Source organism: Eschrichtius robustus, chromosome 4 (assembly GCF_028021215.1).
Source record: "Eschrichtius robustus isolate mEscRob2 chromosome 4, mEscRob2.pri, whole genome shotgun sequence".
Taxonomy (NCBI): Eukaryota; Metazoa; Chordata; class Mammalia; order Artiodactyla; family Eschrichtiidae; genus Eschrichtius; species Eschrichtius robustus.
The window spans coordinates 149,836,107-149,855,306 of NC_090827.1; the positions used below are offsets into that span (position 1 = coordinate 149,836,107).

Genomic DNA, 19,200 nt, shown 5'->3' on the forward strand with positions numbered 1-19,200 from the left:
GAGGAGGGAGAGATGGTCTGTGCTGCCCCTTGAGTGGCCTTCTTGGCACTTCACTTCCCCCTGTGGCCGCTGGTCAGGAGCGAAGACCTTTGGAAATGGCTAGAGCAAGCTGGCTGTAGAGAAGCAGATCGTAAGTCCCTCCTGGCAAAGTCGAGTGAAACCTACAGGAAAAGCAGTAGCATGGGGCAGGTCCCCCCTCCCTCAGGGAGAGGAGAGCCAACCCTCAAAGGGAAGCAAATGCGGCAACAGGATGGGAGCTTAGTTGGAGGAGGTGCCCCGTGAGTCTCTCAGGTTGCCCACCCCTGTTATGCCCTGGGCACTGGGAGCCTGAAGGTGGGGACCTTAGAGCCCAGAGGGGCAAGGACCACCTAGGCCACGGACTGCTCCCCGCTTCCCCAGGAGGGCTGCTGGAGCTTTCCAGGGCCTGGCCTCAGGGCACTGGGAACTGACTGGAGGGGCTGGGGCAGGGGATGATTCCGGGTCACGGAGCTGGATGGCAGGGGCAGACAGATGGACCTCCTGTCTGGGGGAGACCCCCGTGGCGCCTTCTCCTGGGCTGTCTGGCGCCACCGCTGAGAACTCCAGGGACACCGGAGGGTGGCCCAGTTGCTGGGCAGCTCAGCCCGGGAGCGTCTGTTCCACCCAAAGTCCCAAAGGCAGGGGGCAGAGACAGGTTTCCGAGGGGGCTCAATTTTGTTACAGAAGTGACCGTTTCAAGCACCGAATGACCTCTCTCTCTGGGCTCGAGAAGCACACCCAATAAAGTGTCCTTCCCCCATGCAGCAGGCCCCTGTCTTCACCCTGCAACAGGCCGGCTGTAGAGATCCAGCCATTGGAATAAGCTTTCAATAAGCTTTCCTTAAGAGCCCATAAACTTGGGCCCTGAGCCGGCACTTTGCCCACAGGTCCGAGTCCCCCAGCTCAGGAGAGACTGCAGACGGTCCAGGGGATGAGGCCCAGGCCAGAGAGCCCTGTTCCCCACCTGACCTTGCTGGGCTGTCTGGCGCCAGTGTTTTGTTTTGGACAAAAGAAAAAACCCCTATGTTAGAGATGGCTCTCAACTCCAGTGCGGGAAGGGGCAGTGGACGCAGGGGGCCACACAGCTGGCAGCCCCTTGTGCCAAGTGAGTGGCCAGTGGGCTCTGCCTTCCCGACTCCTGGCTTTCGGTTGTCGCGAAGGCCCCAGAACTGAGCGACAGAGGATGCAGAATCCCCTCTTCCACCTTAGGCCCCTCTCCTCCCTGACCTTGACTTCCCCTGAGGTCTTGCTGGGCCTCCCTGTCTGGAGAAAGTGGGGGCTTGAGAGTACACCTCGCAGACCCCAGCTCCTGCCCACCTGGCCACCTGCCCCTGGCCAGCACTGGACGGTGCTCCAGGAGGGGGGAGACGGTGCCCACCATAGCCCATTACCAGAGGAGAGGCTCGGCCCCAGTGATCACAAAGCAGCAGCAACTGTCCAGAAAACGTCCCTTTTTATTCCATACGCAAATAAGTAGATTCCTTAAAAACAAAAAAGTCTTCGCCAGGATAACCAGGGGCTGCAGCCCAGGAGAGAAGGCCCAGTCTGGCCCCGTCTCCAGAATGGACAATCTGACAGCAGCGCCACCTGGAAGGATCTTCAGCCCTTCCGCTCCACAGGGGCTCTCTTCCTGGGATTCTCTCTCTGCCGGCCCGAGGTTAAGGCCATCAGGCTGATCACCGTGCCCCGGAGGCCTGCTGTCCTGCCCATGCACAGTCCCAGGCAGGGTTGTCCGGGTTGGAGAGTGGTCACCTCCGTGAAGCACCTGGGACAGCCTGGATCTGCTGTGGACTGCGCCCCGCCGCTGGCTCCGGCGGGGCGGGGGCTGGATTTGCTCCGAGGTTGAGGCCTGTCCCCGGGGGTGGGGGGCTGGGGGAGGCCCTGGGCTGCATGGCCGACTGTCTCTGTGATGCTCTCTTCCCAGCGGGGATCCAGCCTTGCGACTGTTTGGGGAGCCACAGTCACCTGCGTCTCTGTTACATTCTGGACGATCTTCCGATCTTCGATCTTCGGACAGGGGTTCGGCTCGCCCGGGCGGGCAGCCTGCGCTCCCCGAGGCGCAGGAGGGCCAGGGGAGCGTCCCTGCCCTCCCTGACGGACGGCCCCCTGGCGCCACCGCTGCCGCCTCGGCCCGTGTGCGCGCCCGCACAAGTCCCCACTGGCCACGGGGAGTGGGCCCGGCCGGCCGGGGGCTCACACCAGGCCGGGCATCTGCGCCCGCAGGAAGGGCACGGAGGCGGCGGCTGGGAAGGCGGCCAGCGGGTAGGCGAGGGCCCCGGAGAAGCCGAGCAGCGGCGGGGGCGGTGCGGGCGCGGCGGGCGCCAGCGGGAAGGGCAGCGCGGCGGGAGCTCCGGCGGCGGCGGCGGCCGGGGGGCTTTCGTGGTAGAGCACCGGCACGCGGACCAGGCGCTGCGCGCCCGGCGGGGACAGGCTGGCCGCCTCCAGCTCGGCCGCCAGCTGCCGCTTCCACTTGTTGCGGCGGTTCTGGAACCAGATCTTCACCTGCGTCTCGGTGAGCTGCAGGGAGGCGGCCAGGCCGGCGCGCTCGGCGCTGCTCAGGTAGCGCTTCAGGTCGAAGGTCGACTCGAGCTGGAAGACCTGGCTGCGCGAGAAGACCGTGCGCGTCTTCTTCTTGCGGCCGCCGCCCCCGCCGCCGCCGCCGCGCGCCTCCCCCGCCGCCGCCGCCGCCGCCGCCGCCCGGGCCTCGGCCAGCTCCGCCGCCTCCTCCGCGCCGGCTGCCGGGCCCCTCGCCGCCAGCTCCGCCGCCTCCCGCTGCACCGCTCCCGGCCCGGGGCCCCGCGGCCAGGCGCCCTCTGCACGGCCCATCTCCTCGCCCGTCTCCGGTGAGTCCCGGTCGCTGGCTGCAGGGGGGAGAGGAGGAACGTGGGTTGGTTCTGGAGGCTGATCCCCCGGCCCTGTCGCTGAGGCCAGCTGCTTCCCCCGTGAGGTCACCCACAGCCACCAGCAGGGAAGCTGTTCCCACGCAGCCCCACCTACGGCAGATCTCACCCTGGGACCGGAGAAAGGCAGAGCATCTGGAGGTGAACTTGAAGACCTGAGCAATGCTCCAAACCAACACGCTGGCCACACACTCACGCCCAGAACCGCGCATCCACACGGAGGGCGACAGAGGGAAGATGGAAGAAAAGGAACTCAAAAACACAAACAGAAACACAGAAAGAAGACTGACTCCCTTAAACAGTGACTTCGAATCAACACACACAAAAGCCCCGGAGGTACACCTCGCGGAGAAAAGGATGGTCCTTCTGAGAAACGTACACGCCAGAAACCAGCACAGAGCGGGCCTCATCCCTAGCACTCAGCCCTAGGCCAAGTCCCCCAGACACAGAAATAAAGACTTGCCATGACCTCTCCCCACTCGCGCTCAGGAGCAGATGCGGAATGCCCGCTTGCATAGAAATATTCCCACTGACGGAGAATAAGCAAATGCAAACAATTCCCCAAGCCAAACTCCAACCGGATGACACTGGAAACCTATTCTCCCCCATTTCCTGTGCCCCCCTAATTCAAATGTCCATGGAGACGTGCCCTCTCTACCCAAAATCACTCTCAGAGGGAGCGCAGACAAGGGCAGCTCTGGCTCCGTAGAAACACGCGGCAGCCGCATCTCACCCCAGACACATTGGGCCCGTGGTTGAGCCTGTGGGTTTGGGGCTACAAAAGCCCACAGAGGGTCCCTGAGCTCGTGTTCCAAGTACCAAGCTCCACACAATCTCCCAGAGGAGACGCCTCCCCCTCCCCAGGGCTGGCAAGGGATGATGACTCCAGGTGAAAGAGTCTGCCCAGGACCCAGGTGCTGGTCCAGATTCCAGGCCCAGCTCGAAAAGGGCAGCCGCCTGACTTCCGGGCTCAGCAGGCCAACTCAGGCCAGTTTCCCTTGTGCCTCAGGCTGAGGCTCCTGGACACAGGCTGCAGGTCAGCATTGCGGCCGTCGAGTAGAGCTTGGCCCGGCCAGCCCTCAGAAGGCAGCGGTGAGCCCGCAGTGTGAGCAGCCCGCAAGGTGTGCAAACACCGGCAGGCTTGTGTCTGTAGCTTGGTCCCTGCGCTCCGCCACTCCCGTGGAGGTGTGCAGATTTGCGGATGTCCCTGCCCAACCCTGGTGGCATGAGCCCTCATGGTGTCCAAAGAGGGGTCAGGTTCCAGGCTGGCATGTGTGCGACCAGATATGGGGGGCCCCCAGACTCACAGAGGCCCACGTGCTGCCACACGAAGCCAAGCCAGGCCTGCCAGCTCTGGTACAAAACAGGGACCCCTAACCCGCATTATACGAAAGAAGGACCGGCTCTTTGGCGGCTGCCTGTGGGGCTGCAGCTGGAGAAGAACCCCAGGGACAAGAGGGGAACGCATTCCCCCCCCCCCGGGAGACCCTTTTCAGAAACACCCCCAGAAGGGCACTACGTTTGATCACTCAATTTCGGGGCAAACACTGAGGCCTGCTCGAGCTTCCCGGAAGGGAAGGGGGCAGGGGCCTGGGACCTTCTGGGTGTAGGCTCTGAGATGCGGGTCCCTTTGCGAGGGGCTCAATCCCACACCAGAGAATGGGTTATCCAAGAGGTGAGAGGGGTCTGACCCACCTACTACCCCCCACCCGCCCCCCAGCACTCGTTAACTTTCGCTTGGAGCTGAAAGTATTTCAGAGCAAGAGCCTGGAAGAGCCTTCAGCTGGCCTCACAGTGTGCGCTTGGGGCGGGGGGAGCTGGCAAAGCCCGGGGGCTGAGGTTAGAATAGCTTCCTAGTCCTCTTGCCCGGGGGCTTCCTCCAAATGGCAGGTCCCCAAGGGAGGCAGTGACCCTGGGGAGGGGGAGCAGAACTCAGGGACTGGAATGCCCAGTCAAGAGGGGAGATCGATCGGGTTCCGGGGCTGAAAACCCCCCACCCCTAGACTCGGAGCCCTCAGCAGGGAACAAAGGCGGGGGAGGGGGAGGGGCAGAAAAGAGAGAGAGAGGGGTGGGACTGGGGGCTTCCTGCCTTGCACAGCCACAGCCAAGGGGCTTGAGAGGCCCAAGAGGGAGACCCAGGCCCCTGCCCCAGGCCCTGGCTGCAGCTTGTAGGGGAGATGGGACTTTGGGGACATGGCTGCTGGGGAAGACCGCTGTCCCCCCATCCAGGCCTCCACAACAGCGGCTCCCTCTACTCAACGCCCCCTTCATTTTGCTGAGTCTGACTCTGTCTTCTGACCCTCTCTCTTTCCTTCCTTTACCTTTTCTCTGTTCTCTCCATCACTTATGGGTTTCTTTTTGCTTTTTGTTTGTTTTTCATCTTCTCTTCCCCCCTCTCTCCTTTCTCCGCCCCCAACATCTCTCTCTTTCTTCTCTGTCCTTTTCTCTTCTTTTCTGCCCCCTCCCATGGCCTGCCTTTCCCTGTTGTATTCCCCACCCCCCCATTCCTTTTCTCTTCTTAGCTGTTTGTTGTCCCCTGTCCCCAAGTTCCTCTCCAAGGGCTCTCCAGAGCCTGGTGATGGGTGAAGCCCAGAGCCTGCGAAACCTTCTCCCTGCATGGGGACGCTGTCCTGGAGAGTGGGCCTCCAAACCTGCTCAACCAGGGGCTCTGCTGGGGCCCGACACGACCCAGAGCCCCCCACAGACGAGGAGGATGGCCCAGAAAGGGCGCCAACGAACCCAAAGTCCCGAGCAAACGCTCGGGGAGGAAGCCCGGCCCCCCCCCCCGGCCCCCGCCTTCCCCGCGCCCTCACTCACTGTCAGGGCTGAGGCCGCCTCCGTAGCCTCCGTGCGACCGCGAGTACCAGCGCGTGGCGCCTCCGCAGCCCAGAGCGTAGGGCGGCCCGGGACCCGGGGGCGGCCGGGGACCGAGGCCCAGCGCGCCCGGCCCGAGCAGCGCCCGGGCCCGCGCGTCCCCGCTCGGCCCGGAGCCCGCGCGCAGCTGTCTCCGCCGCTGCAGCCGCCGCCGCCGCCGCGCCTGCTCCGCGTCCTCGTCCTCAGGGTCGTCGTCGTCCTCCTCCTCGTCCTCGCGGCCGCCGCCGCCCTGGGCCGCGCGCCCAGCGCCCTTGGCCTCGGCTGCCAGCAGGTTCTCTATGAGGAAGGAGGAGGCGCGGGCCGGCGTGGCGCGCCCGGGCTCCGTCAGCTCGTCCGGCATCGCGGCCGCCGGTCCGTCGGGCTCTGCCGGGCTCCTCGGGGTTCCGGGAGCCCGGGGTGCGGCCGGTCCCGGTCCCCGCTGGGGACGCTGGCGCGCGGCTCCCTGGCGCACGCGCGGGCCGGCCCTGGAGCCGCTGCCCGGAGCGCTGGCGTCGGGCCCCGCGGGGCAGGCAGCGGCCTCCGCGCCGGACTGGGCTGGGCCGGGAGCGGGTGCGCGCCGACAGCTGGCCGGGCAGCCGCCTCGCTCGCCTTTCACGTCGCCGCTCTGGTCGCCGCCCGGGCCGGCCCCGCTGGGGGCGGGGAGGGCAGGGGAGGGGCCAGCAGGGGCGGGGCGGCGCGGGCCGGGCGGGCAGCCAGCTCAGCCCGAGGATGCCGCGCCGGCCCCGAGTGCGGCCGCTGCTCGGAGACGCCGCCCGGATCCGGGCGCGCAGGCGGTCGCGCGTCCGAGGGCGGGCGGCCGGCGGCCCAGGCGGGGGGTCGCGGCCAGTCCGGCCCCGCGTGATTCATGCCCCCGGCCCGAGCCACCCGAGCCGGGGGTTGGAGAGGTGGGGCCTCGGCCGCGGGGCCGCCTATTGGCTGCGGGGCTCCGATGAGAAACAGACTGGCCAATCAGTGTCCGGCAAGGGCAGTAATTACCTCGCCGAGGGGAGAGTGTTGGACCGAGAGTAAGGAACGGCGTGTGTGCGCGCGCACGAGTGTGGTGTGTGTGCGTGTGTGCACGTGTGTGTGTGCTTGTATGTATTTGTGTGCGTGTGTATACCGTGGCAGGAAGACCCCGGGGCTTCCAAGAAACAGCAAGAGAATGAGTTAGTCGTTTTTTTAGACTCCGGGTGTCAAGGCTGCAAAATTGTGGCATATTTTTAATATTTACACTTAATGAAATATGCTTTTAATGCCAAATGTAGTGCGACAGAGCTCTCTAGTTCTCAGATTCAGGCTCAAAATGTAAGAAAATGCTAGCCCCCCCTCCCCCCCCCCCCCCCGATCTCCGGGGCCCTGCCGGCAGCACGCCCGATGTCACACCCGCTGAGCGAGAGCGGGTCGCCACCGTCCCGCTCCCTAGGAGGCCCGGGCCTTAGTGGCGGGCCGGGAGCCACTGCCCCGGCCGCGTAGGTCTTGGGGGCAGGTCCCGACTGTAAAGCGGTGGGGAGTCCCCTCCCACTTCTGCAGCAGGGAGTGCGGTGACCAAAGCGCATCCCGGCCCACGCCGTCGCCCTCGGAGCTGTGGCCACTCAAGAGTAACCTTCTGACCGGCTTCCTCTGGGAGCGGGTGACGGCCGAGTCACCGGACGGCAGCGCGGATGCGCGGGCGCAACAGGCTTCACCGGACGCGGGTTATCGCGGAGAGGTACATCCAGCCCCCCAGTGCCAGCCGAGGGCCGCGACCAACCGAGTGCCGCCCGCCGCCTCGCTTTAATTTTCAGAACAACCACGGTGGAGGGAGCATCAACCCCATCTTCCAGAGGGAAAAACAGAGCCGAGGAGAGACCATTCCAGAGGGTAAGTGGCTCTGGCGGGCCTGGAATTCCGACACTCCGGGCCTGGGGCCCTTCTGGCACCGACAGCCCCAGAGTCGGATGGGGATGGGAGCGGGAAGCAGCCGAGCAGCGGGGTGGGGCTGAGGCCTAGGGGAGGGACCTTGCCGGCCTGTGGCGCGGAGACAAAACGGTGAGCGCTTTCGGGTGCGTCTTCTGGCTGCACAGGGAGCCGGTCACCACCACGCCCCCGTTATCAGCTTACCACCCTGAGCTACCTACCCGCGGCTGCCGGGAGGGACCTCTGGTGCCCAGTGGCCTGGAGACCTTGGGTGGGAAGCGGGCTTTTCTGCAGACTCGAGGACAAGATGCTCGACCCATCTCCTCGCCCTCACATCCCGCCCCAGGAGGGACAAAGAGGATCAACGACAGTGACTCACCGGGTGGTTTAACTCCAGCCTGGAGGCGGACAGAGATGGGGCTTTTCCCCCAGTGCATGGGTGAGGACGCTGAGCCAAAGTGGGCGAGCCGGGGTCTCAGGGAAGAGCTGTGGTCTCCCAAGTACTGCTCCCTGGGGGTGCCCACAGTCAAAGAGACTCCAAGGCAGAGGTACCCCAGCCAGAGGAGGGCGGGTCAAGGGAAGAAATGACTGCCCCAGTCGGTCTGGGGGAGAAGCACCAGCCTCTGGCTAATCGCAGCATCTAATTCGAGGGTGCGTCTACGAGGTGGAGAACCTGAGACCGGAGAGGGACCCGGATGAAAAGACAAGTGGTGGAGAGGGTGCCTTCCGGATGACCACCTACTACGGCATGCAGGTTTCCCTGGGCCTGCCTGTGAGTGGCTCCTGAGCACGTTTCTGGAACCACAAGCCTGCTGTCACTCCCATGGTTTCTGAGCACTTTGAGTGGGGGCTTCCTCAGAGTCTGGGTTCTAATTCTTTCTACTCTGGGCTGTGTGGCCCTGGGCAGGGGGCCTCGCCTCTCTGATCCTCAGTTTCCTCTCCTGTAAACCGCGGGTAGTAAGCACCCCTGCCTGTGCCAGGCTGTTGGGAGTGGAGGCCGGCTGGGCATCGGGCACTGCTGGGACGTCTCCCACTGCCTCTGGGGAGCATGTGAGGGATGGGAGGCGAGGGCATAGGCCGGACCGGGCCGAAGGAGAGTAGGCCTTCCTCCCAAGCACCGGTCTTTGGGGGCTTGGAGGGCGTGTCTCCTCCCAGGGGCTCCAGGGCTGGGTCCTGGCACTGCTGTCCCCGGGAGGCTCCCGGCAACTGTGGCAGCAGAACTCGAGCGCGTGGCGCGGGGCCTCGGCGAGCAGACAGAGGGTTGCTGCGGGGAAGCAGGGTCACTTAGGGGGGCGTGAAATAGCCGCCCCGGTGCTCGCCCCGGCCGCCACCTCTGTGCTCCGTGCATTCCGGAGCCGGATCGCCACCCTGCTTGGAGGTGACAGGAGGCCGAGTTCTCAGCGGGGATTGTCGGCAGAGGCTTGTCACGTTCAGACCCGGAAGCAACTCCAGGATAGTGTCTGGCAGTCAGGATGCTCTCTGGAGACTGCCCGTGAAGCCCCACGGCCCTGAGAGGGCTTCTGGTGCTCCCAGGGCCAGAGCCCAAGTTTCCTGTCCCCTTCGGGCAGAAGGACACCCCAGGCAGAAAAGTGGAGCCATGAAGTCAGCAGGTCGTCACCTCTGTGTCTGTGTCTGAGGCACCCCACACCCCCCAAGCCACAGCCGCCCCTCCTCACTGCCCGTCCACTCTCGTCTGTCCTAATGTTTCGTCCACCGCCACCCCTCCCCTCTGCGGCGGGGCCACCAGAGAATCCCCAGCGAACGGGCTCTTCACAACTGCACGGCGAGAACCTTGTTACCTCCTAGCTCCGTGCTGGTGTCCAAAGATGCCCGGTGAGCCAGGGGGAGCGGGTTAGTGGGAATACTCCCAAGAGCGTAGATCAGAAGTCAGCAAACTGCAGCAGCCACTGCCTGTTGTGTTTTGTTTTAATAAACTTTTTTCTCTGGGAATAATTTTAGAGAATTCCCGCTTCAAAATTTAAATTTGATCTTCCCTTCATCCTTCATCCCAATTCCATTTGTCCTTACCTCGCCCCCACGCCACCCCACGTACCTGCTCTTGCGTATGGATTTACAGAAGCAGTATTGCATTATACACCTCTTCCATCTCGCATTTTTTTCACCTTAATGTAGGAATTTGATACTGATAAATGAAGCAATGATTTTCTAACCACCGTGCACTAACCCAACAGTCACAGATGCCTTTGTCCCAGTTACTATGGTCGAATCGCACGTTTCCCTCAAACTCAGGGTGTACAATAACCATTTCTCAGTATGCTCATGGGGTGTATGGATTCGGGTGGCTTTTCTCCTCTGCACGGTGTCTGGCCCTCCGCTGGGCGGTGGGGCAGGACTTACCTGAAGGCACTTTGGCTCCTATATCTGGGGGCTGATGGTGATGTCAGCAGAGGGACCCCTGCCTGGGGCTTCTCTGTGTGACCTGGGCTTTCTCACAACATGGGTTCCCCAGTACGAGTGGGTGTGTGTCAGGGGGGTGTCGGAGGGGGCCGTGGAACGTCGCCTGGGATTTCCGAACCTTACTCCGCTCCACTCTGTTGAGTATATGGAGCAGCCACTGTCCCATTGGGGTGCAAGGGGAGGAACTTGGACCCCATCGCTCCGTAGGGGGATCATCAGATCGTAGGATGAGAAATCCAGGAAAAGGCATGTGCCCCAAGGGTAGCTGATCCCCTGTTAGGGGACTTTCAGGACGCTGCCAGCTCTCCACCACTGCAGATCATGTCGGGATGAACAGACCTGCCCATCTTTCCTTGTGGGCCAGAGAGTCGTCTGGGGGTGCGTGCCCCCAGAATGGGACTTCTGGGGGGAAGGGTCTATACGGACTCCGCGTCACAAGTGCTTCAGAAAGTCTCTCCAGAACAGCTGCATCAGTTTCCCTTTCCTCACGTCTTCGTGGGCACCTGGTCTTATCGGACCTTCGTCTGTGGCGCTGTGATGTGTGTGAGAAGGAAATCAGGTGTCTCCGGTGATGGTTCTCCGGTTGCTAAGAGGGCGAGGCGGCTGCGCTGTGTGGGCAGGTGCAGGGGATGAAGGGGCGGGGATAGTGTTCCTGAGTGGCAGCCCATGGGGGCGGGGGCGGGGGCTCGAGATCTGGATTCTATTGGATTGTGAAGCCTTCAAGCTAAAGAATAGGGTTCTTAGTTGGCAAAGCAATGGGGAGCCACTGAAGGGTTTTGAGCTGGGGAAGTGCCAGGACTAGAGCTGGGCCTTGGGAGGAGTAACCTGAAAGCACTAGCATATGCAGGGTGAAGGGGCATGAGTCAGGTCCAAGGAGGGTCTCACCACCATCCTAGCGGTAAGCAGCAAAGCCCCAGGAGGATAGTGGCCATGCAAAGGGACCACAGCTCAGGTGTCCACCTGGTGGCGCACAGGCCTGGGCAGGGGGTGGGGGGGATAGGCAGGGTGGGAGGGAGTCTCAGAACGTTCTTATTGGCTTGTCAGATGGTCCACTCCCCACATCACAGCCACGTGGAGTGTCCTTGCAGCTGTCCAGATGTGCAGGCAGGCACCAGGCCCCGTTCTCAGCACAGTTGCTGCATCCACTGTGGTCATGAGCAAGTCACCACCCTCTGGGGACCTCAGTGTCCTCAGTGGTAAAGTGGGAATAACAATCCCAGCCAGCGCACAGGGCTGGTGTGGGCTTGAGTGGACATAACCATGCAGGCAAGTCTTTGGCATAGATTTAAAATGTTGGCTTTGAAAAAGACCCAATGTTTGGAATTATTTTGGCTGCCTTTTGAGGGTCTACCCACTTCCTTCCTTGTGGGTCTGCCTTTAAACCCTGAAAAGGGGAGGAAGATCTTCACAAAGTGTTCAGTGGATGCTTCCCAGAGTTCCACTCCCTGGGACGTAGTGGGTGGAGGAGGCAGGGGATGGAGAAGGAGGGGGGGGGGGGAGAGGGGAGGAGGGGGAGGGGAGAGGGGAGGAGGGGGAGGGGAGGGGGAGGGGGGAGGGAGAGGGGAGGGGGAGGAGGGGAGGGGGAGGGGAGGACAGGGGGGAGGGGGAAGAGGGGGGAGAGAGGAGGAGGGGGGAAGAGAGAGGAGAAGGGAGGGAGAGCAAGGACTGGAAGGTGAGCCGTGAGGCGGGAAGATGGATTCAGAGGAGAACAAGAGTGGGGAGGATGGGGGGGGGGAGAGGGGAGGGAGGGGGGAAGAGGAGAAGGGGGGAGTGGGAGGAGGAAGATGAAGTCCTAGGCGTCCCTGGCGCGCAGGAGGGAGGATCGGAGCCGGCCCAGGGGAGCCCACGGTTCTCAAGGACCCGGGCCGGCGCAGCATGTGCGCGTGGCCAGAACCACGTTCCCGAAGCGCAGGTGACCCCTCCCCAGCCAGTAAGGCCGGGCCAGCCAAGAAGCCCCCTCCCCCGCGGGCTCAGAGCTGCCGCCAGGAGGCTGGGGCGGACAAGAAGACATGGCAACCCCTGTCCCCTGACAAAGCCGTCCCCAGGAGCAGGAAGCTGGGTCGGGGAGGCTAATCCCGCTCCAGCGCTCAGGGCCTTTGCCGGGAGCCCCTGCCCTGGGCCAGAGCCCATCCCCAGCCCTCTGCTCGCCGCCACCCCAGGCTTGATGGGTGTATCGTGTCTTGTCCCTGCTTGGGGGAGGCACCCACCAGACCCCTGTGCCCGCGTGCTCAGCAAACCTTGGCCCTAGCCAGGGGCTCTCGTTGGTGGAGGGAACCTTTCTTTCTCTGCAGGTATATTCCCCGCTCCAACATTTTATTTGGAAAGGATTGGCCATTGAACACCCACACACCCACCATCTAGATACTTCCTTGAGCGTGTTGCTTTCCTTGCTTTGTCACACCTGCCCATCCCTCCATTCCTCCATCCAGCACAGTAATGTGTGCATTTGGGTCCCAGCCCTGCCACCTGCCAGCAGTGAGACTCGGCGCTGTTCCCTGTCCCCAGGCACCACCTCCTCCTCTGGAAATGGGCGTCATAGGGCTTCTTGCGCTGGAGGCAGTGCCCAAGAAAACTGTGCCACGGATGGACGCTCTCAAGATTGTTTTTTAATGTGACGATACAATCACACACTTGATTTCTTCGTGTGGCATCTGTACACTGACTGCATTCTGGATGCCGTGTTTCCCTGTCTCAGTAAGGATATGCGAAGTTGTGGTCGCTGAGGCTGGGGTGCAGGAATGTCTGGTTATAATGTGAAGGGCACCGCAAGGTGGGGGCAGGTTTTGGTTTCCACAATGGAGTGCAGATTTATGCTCGGAGTTATCCAAACCACTGAGGACCTTCAGACAGCTCAGGCCGCCCCTGACCTTGATTGGAAGTGAATCCGGGTTGGAGAAATGAGGCTGGAACAAAGTACTGGGGTGAACACAGTGCAGGGAACCTCTTCCCAGGAGCCGGAGGGAAATTTCTGGAAACCTACTCTGGCCGTAATGGGAACCCTGCCAGTCTGGCCGGCTCACCCCTCCAGGTTTTGGGATGGATGCCTGTGGCCTAGCGGGGCGCGTTTGTGGAGGGCCCCCAGCTCAGGGCGCCAGCAGGAATGTTTGGCGTGGGAATGGTACTTACACTGCTCAGTTACCCCTGCCAGGGGCGGGGCATATGGGGGCCGGGCGAGGAAGCCCCCTCCTCACCCTCCCCCCAGAAGCAGCTGAGTCGGGACTCCAACAGGTTTGGCCAGCACTTGCCGGCCTGGGGCTTGCCCACGTGAGTTCATCACACTCAGAAACCCTGAAAGGACTTGTGGAGAATGATGGCACTGAACAGATTCACTGCAGCAGGACTCGTGACCGCAAAAACTGAACCACCCTCCCTGAAAGCAGAGGGGAGCGGGTTATGTAAATAGTGACCCATCTTCACAGTGTCCTGTCATGCAGCTGGGGAAAGAATGGGGTGCTCTTGATAGGGGGCCCTCCAAAGGATGGACTGGGAAAAGCAAACAAACAAGGGTACAGGATGTGCGTCAAAGGTGTGCAAGGGGCGGGGGGTGAATACAAGCAAGTGTATTTATACACATACATGTTATACTAGTTCATTCATCTATGGTTGTGTATGTCCATATCTGTGATGGGCAGAATTGTGTCTCCCCAAAATTCATATGTTGGAGCCCTAACCCCCAGTGCCTCCGAATGTGACCTTATCTGGAGGTAGGGTCACTGCAGATGTAATGAATTACTACGGTGAGATCACCCTGGAGTAGGTGGGCCCTGATCCAAAATGACTGGTGTCCTTATACAAGGAACGCCCTGCAAAGAGACAGCATCGCGGGGGAGAACGCAGGGCAGGGCTGGGGAGGTTCTGCCACGTGACCCCACAAGACTGGAGCTGACCCCCGACGCTGGGAGAGAGCCTGGGACAGACTTACCCAGCACCTTCAGGGGAGTGCTGCCCTGCCCACGCCTTGGTCTTGGACTTCTGGCCTCCAGACTGTGAGACACTTAGCTTCTGCCGTTCTGAGCCCCCTGGAATGCAGTGCAGCTTCTGGGTCTGTGGGAGGAGGCCTGGGGGCCTGGTGGGAGGTGCCCTCCCAGGAGACCTGGGCGCTGGGACAGGGGCGAGAGGACGTCTCAGGTCCACAGTTTTCACCATTCAGGTTTTGTACCAGGTGCAAGCACTACTTAATTTTTTTAAACAAAGTGGACAAAGTTAAAAGTCTTCAGAGGGATGCCCTGGGAGAGGGGAACTTGAAGGGCATTTGGCAAAGAAGCTGACTGAGGCTGGGGGACCCGAGGTGGCCGGGCTGTGGGATGAAAGCAGAAGATGTGGGGGAGAAGTTCGGGGATCCCGGGGGTCCCAGGGGTCCTCCCGGGCTCAGGTATGCGTGTGATCAAGGCGGGGGTGGGGACAGCAGGTGGAGAGGGGCTGGCTGACCCTCTGAAGTGGAGGATGGAGGGGAGGTCCACGTGGGCGGGTGGTCCCCTGAGGCCGGCATGTTGCCAGGGGTTGCCTCCTTCCTTACCTGAGGCGGCAGGGTAGCTGGGCTCTGCCTCAGGTCCACCCGCAGCCCCTGGACCACTCTCCGCCTCGACTTCCTCATCTGATGGAGGAATAAACGGCACCCAGGCCAGAGAAAGATGTTCAGGGACCACGCTGGCGACAGGCATCCTCCGAGGGCACCCCTGCCCAGCCCCCAGCCCAGGGCTCAGCTCAGAGTGGGGAGAGGCAGCCAGCACCCAGCGGACCCATGTCTTGTGGGGACCGTCACCTCCCTGCCACTGGAGCTAGCCATCCCAAACCAGTGAGCCTTTCAGCAGGTCCTGGAGGGAATGAATTCTTTGCCCGTTGGAGGGGTGAATTTAAAGCAGCAGATCATCTGCACAGAAACCTTCTCCAGAGCTGCTCAGCCGTGGAGGGTTGGCCTGGGGAAGACCCTACAATCCAACGTGCCTGCACCCCAAGGCCCTCGCCCACCAGCCCATTTCTCATCACAGGGTCTGCAGGAAACATCTATTCTGGCATTTGCAGGGTAAGTTTGATAACTGAAGTGGGAGAAAGATGTTGAGCGGGACTAGGCAAGGCGCAAACTTTGGCTTCCTCCCTGCCCCGTGTGTTTGTGTGCAGACCAGTGGGAGGGGAGCACTCCTGCAGGGGGCCCCCAGATCCCAGCGGGGACTCAGCGGCATCAGACCAAAGGCCCTTCTGCTGGGTCCCCCGCAGCTGCAGCCTGGGCTCTGAGTGTCTCCAGGACACTGAGTTTTGTCTGTGAAACACCAGGGACCAATCCATGGATGCCTGGCCCTAGCACTAATAAATCAGCACACACTTGGGGGCTCAAAACCACAGAAATTTATTCTCTCACAGTTCTGGAGGCCAGAAGTCCTCAATCAGTATCACTGGATTGGAATCAAGTGTCTGCAGGGCCGGGCTCCCTCTGGAGGCTCTGGGGGAGGATCCTTTCCGCCTCTTCCAGCCCCTCGTGGCCCCAGACATTCCTGGGCTTGTGGCCTCTGTCTCTGTCTTCACGTGGCCTCCGCCTCTGTGTCTGTGTCAAATCTCCCTTGATCTCCAGCTTGTTGGCATACCTATGATGGCAGTTAGGGCCCCTTGGATAATCCAGGATCTTCTCAAGATCCTTAACTAATCCCATCTACAAAGGTCACATATCAGGTCACATTTATAGGTTCCAGGGATTAGGACCTGTTATCCTTGGGGACATTATTCAGCCCATGACACCACTAAGTCCTCATCAGGCTCCAGTGCAGTAGCTCGGGCCCGGGTCCCTCTATACTTGTTGGGGCCATCAGTCGTGTGCTCTTTGGGCCTGGGTGAGGCAACCCCAGTGTCTGCAGAAAGTGAGATTTTAAGCCACAACTAAAGTGTTAGCGCACCTGGAAATCAACCTGGGAAATTTTTTTTTTTTAATTTTTATTTATTTATTTATTTATATTTATTTTTGGCTGTGTTGGGTCTTCGTTTCTGTGCAAGGGCTTTCTCTAGTTGCGGCGAGCGGGGGCCACTCTTCATCGCGGTGCGCGGGCCTCTCACAATCGCGGCCTCTCTTGTTGCGGAGCACAGGCTCCAGACGCGCAGGCTCAGTAGTTGTGGCTCACGGGCCCAGTTGCTCCGCGGCATGTGGGATCTTCCCAGACCAGGGCTCGAACCCGTGTCCCCTGCATTGGCAGGCAGATTCTCAACCACTGCGCCACCAGGGAAGCCCAATCTGGGAAATTAATTCAAAGGGAGGGTCCCAAACAATGACTCAGTGTAGAAACCTCCTAACAGGGGGTCATCTAGCTGCTGCTTGCACACCTCTCCTAACAGGGAACTCACTACCATACAAGGTAGCTCATCACATGTTTTCCTGCTCCTACCACCCCCTCCCTTTACTTACACGTGTAATGATGTGCAGAAAGATTGCACTTCTGAGCAGCTGCTAAGATTCCAGCTGTGGGAGAGGCTGGTCAGAGCCTCCTTTGTGCGGTCAGGGACAGGCAGGGGCCAGCAAGGTGGGGGACCCTTAGTGGAGGAGGTGGCCAGACCTGACACATTTGTCACCCAACTCCACACACACCCCAAACCTGTGCCATTGAAGAGGGTGGGGTCGGGTGGTGGCAGCTCTTCTGAATGCTCCACCCACGAGGGGCTGGGTGAGTGGTAGTCTCACTGCCAGATTCCGGGCCGCCTGAACCCCTCAGAGAGAGGCTTCTGGCTACATGTGTCCCTTTGCACAGACAACAAGCCAAGAAGCCCAGCCCCCCACGCCACCCTCTGCTCTTTCACCCACTGTAGAGCCCCTTAGGGAGCGGATCCTGCATGCTGGCCGAGACTCTGACTCCATTTGACCCCTCGCGGCCTGAGTGGCCACTGTGCTTGCGATTCCTAGCCGCCCGGTGAGGTTTCTCTTTGCGCTCACCAGCCTGTTCTAGGCACCCCGAAAGGAATCACCTGGCCAGAGTCACGGGGTAGGGGCACAATTGACTGTCCTGTGTCGTAATAAGGCAAAAAGCAGTGGAAGCGGTTTGCAAGGTGCGGCCTAGCTCTCTCTGCACGTGCCCCCAGCCGACCCCCAGCACGGAGGTGGTGAATACAGATAGCAGCTTTATATCACTCTTGAGTAACACTCCAAAAACATTTAGTGTTCAAGGCATCCAACACTCCATTCTTGGGACCAGGGGAAGATGTGCTAAAACAAAACATCTTCTTGGACCTGAATCTATAAATAAGCCAGATTCTGCTGGAACGTGTTTGCGTCTTTATCTGGGAGCACAGTGGAAGTATTCATCTAAGGCTGATTCATTCTGAAGGTTTGAAAAAGCAAAAGCGATTCGGGTCCTGGACGAAAGGTCCTGTCTCAAGAGCGCCACCGTGCGGAGACTTCGGAACTGACGTAAAGGAACAACCCAACATCCCTCTTGGGCAGAGAAGTGGAAACACGGGTTTTGCCCCTCGAAACTCCCCTGCATCCTCACACCCCGCACATTTTATACGACAAACGTGACATCCTAAAATGACATCTCCAGTGTGCTTTTAGGCCCACCACGAGGCAGAACTGAAGTGAGGTTTAAAGATGCTTCTCCCCCCCCTCCCCAGAATGCTTGTTAGACTGTCTCCAGGAGAATTTTACACTCACAGCCGGTCCCCCGATGCCCAGATGTGCCACCGACGCCGGACAGTGGAAGCTCAGGAAGACCCTCAAGTGGTGGGGGCAGTGTGGCTGCCCGTTCCGGTACTGGACCTGGCCCTCATCTCCCCCCACCCACCACCTGGTTATCCTTTGCCCACAGACTGTGGACTCAGGCTCGGAGACATGCAGGCGCTTCATTTATTCACTCAGTCATTTGTTCAGCCGCTACTAATGCGATGCAGTCGAGCATCCAGGCCCTGCTCTGGACAGGAGAGAGCCCAGACAGAGCCAGCCCACCCTTGCCTGCAGGGAGGATAGACCAGACCCTGTCCCATATCACTGTGTAACTGCACCCGAATGAAGGCTGAGATGGACAAGCTCAGGGCACGGGACGGGACCTACCTCCACGTCTCCTCTGGGCCATGCTTTGTGGACCCGCAGAGCTGGGGAGGAGGAGGGTGCCCTAGCCCCCAGGAGCTAAGGCGGCCTTGAGAATCCATCAAGGATGATATTTATTACCACATCAGACCCAAGTTCAAGAGGCAATGCCCAGCCTGGCCTCTCACATGGACATCTAGGTGGAATTAGCTCACTTCCTTCCCCCCTCCTTTCTATATCTGGAATATTTCCCTGTTGCCCTCATGGGTGTGAGGATAATCTGGGCCCCAGCAGTCAGGGTCCATTGGAAGGAAGGTGGAGGGAGGTACAGACAAGAATACTCTTCCTAAATCAAGAAACACATGCAGAGGCCAGAGGACTAAAATGTTTTCCCACCAGGGCCTAACTAGCCAGGAGTCATTTGCTGGGGCCCTGGAGCACCACTTTCCTGAACTCCACTCTTTCCCCTTTGTATGTAAGGGGAGTATTACTTAATGAAACGGCAGTTGAGAAGGCAGGGGCTGGATGAAGCTGAGAATCAGCAAGGGTAGGAGATTGCAGGGGTCACTGAGACTTTAGTCCAACACAGTCCCTCTACGGGAGGGGAAAACGGGTCAGGGAGGAGCAGGGGATGACCTGCCAGTGCCCTGGAGGGCAGACCCCCTGTCCTGGCTGGGAAGCAGCCACTCACTCTACCTTGGACACCCGTGGGTCCACAACAGACAGCTGATGCCTTGACTGAATCCAACTTTAAAGTGTAATTCCCATCACAACATTGTAAATTAACTATACTTCAACTAGAAAGAAAGAAAGAAAGAAAGAAAGAAAGAAAGAAAGAAAGAAAGAAAGAAAGAAAGAAAAAAAGAAAGAAAGAAAAGAAAAGAAAAGAAAAGAAAAGGAAGGAAGGAAGGAAGGAAGAAAGAAAAGAAAGAAAGAAAGAAAGAAGGAAAGAAAGAAGGAAGGAAGGAAGAAAGAAAGAAAGAGAAAGAAAGAGAGAAAGAAAGAAAGAAAGAAAGAAAGAAAGAAAGAAAAAGAAAGAAAAGAAAAGAAAGGAAGGAAGGAAGGAAGAAAGAAAAGAAAGAAGGAAAGAAGGAAGGAAGAAGGAAGGAAGGAAGG

General features: G+C 60.2%; 1 protein-coding gene across 1 annotated transcript; it reads right to left on the minus strand.

Moving 5' to 3' along the window:
• Positions 1–1,452: 1,452 nt before the first annotated feature.
• Positions 1,453–6,231, minus strand: HMX1 (H6 family homeobox 1). Its single transcript, XM_068542350.1, has 2 exons — positions 5,736–6,231; positions 1,453–2,879 (listed from the first exon to the last, which is right to left on the minus strand). The coding sequence occupies exons 1-2, from the start codon at positions 6,130–6,132 to the stop codon at positions 2,212–2,214; spliced, it is 1,065 nt and encodes a 354-aa protein (XP_068398451.1). The 5' UTR covers positions 6,133–6,231; the 3' UTR covers positions 1,453–2,211.
• Between the last annotated feature and the right edge of the window lie 12,969 nt (positions 6,232–19,200).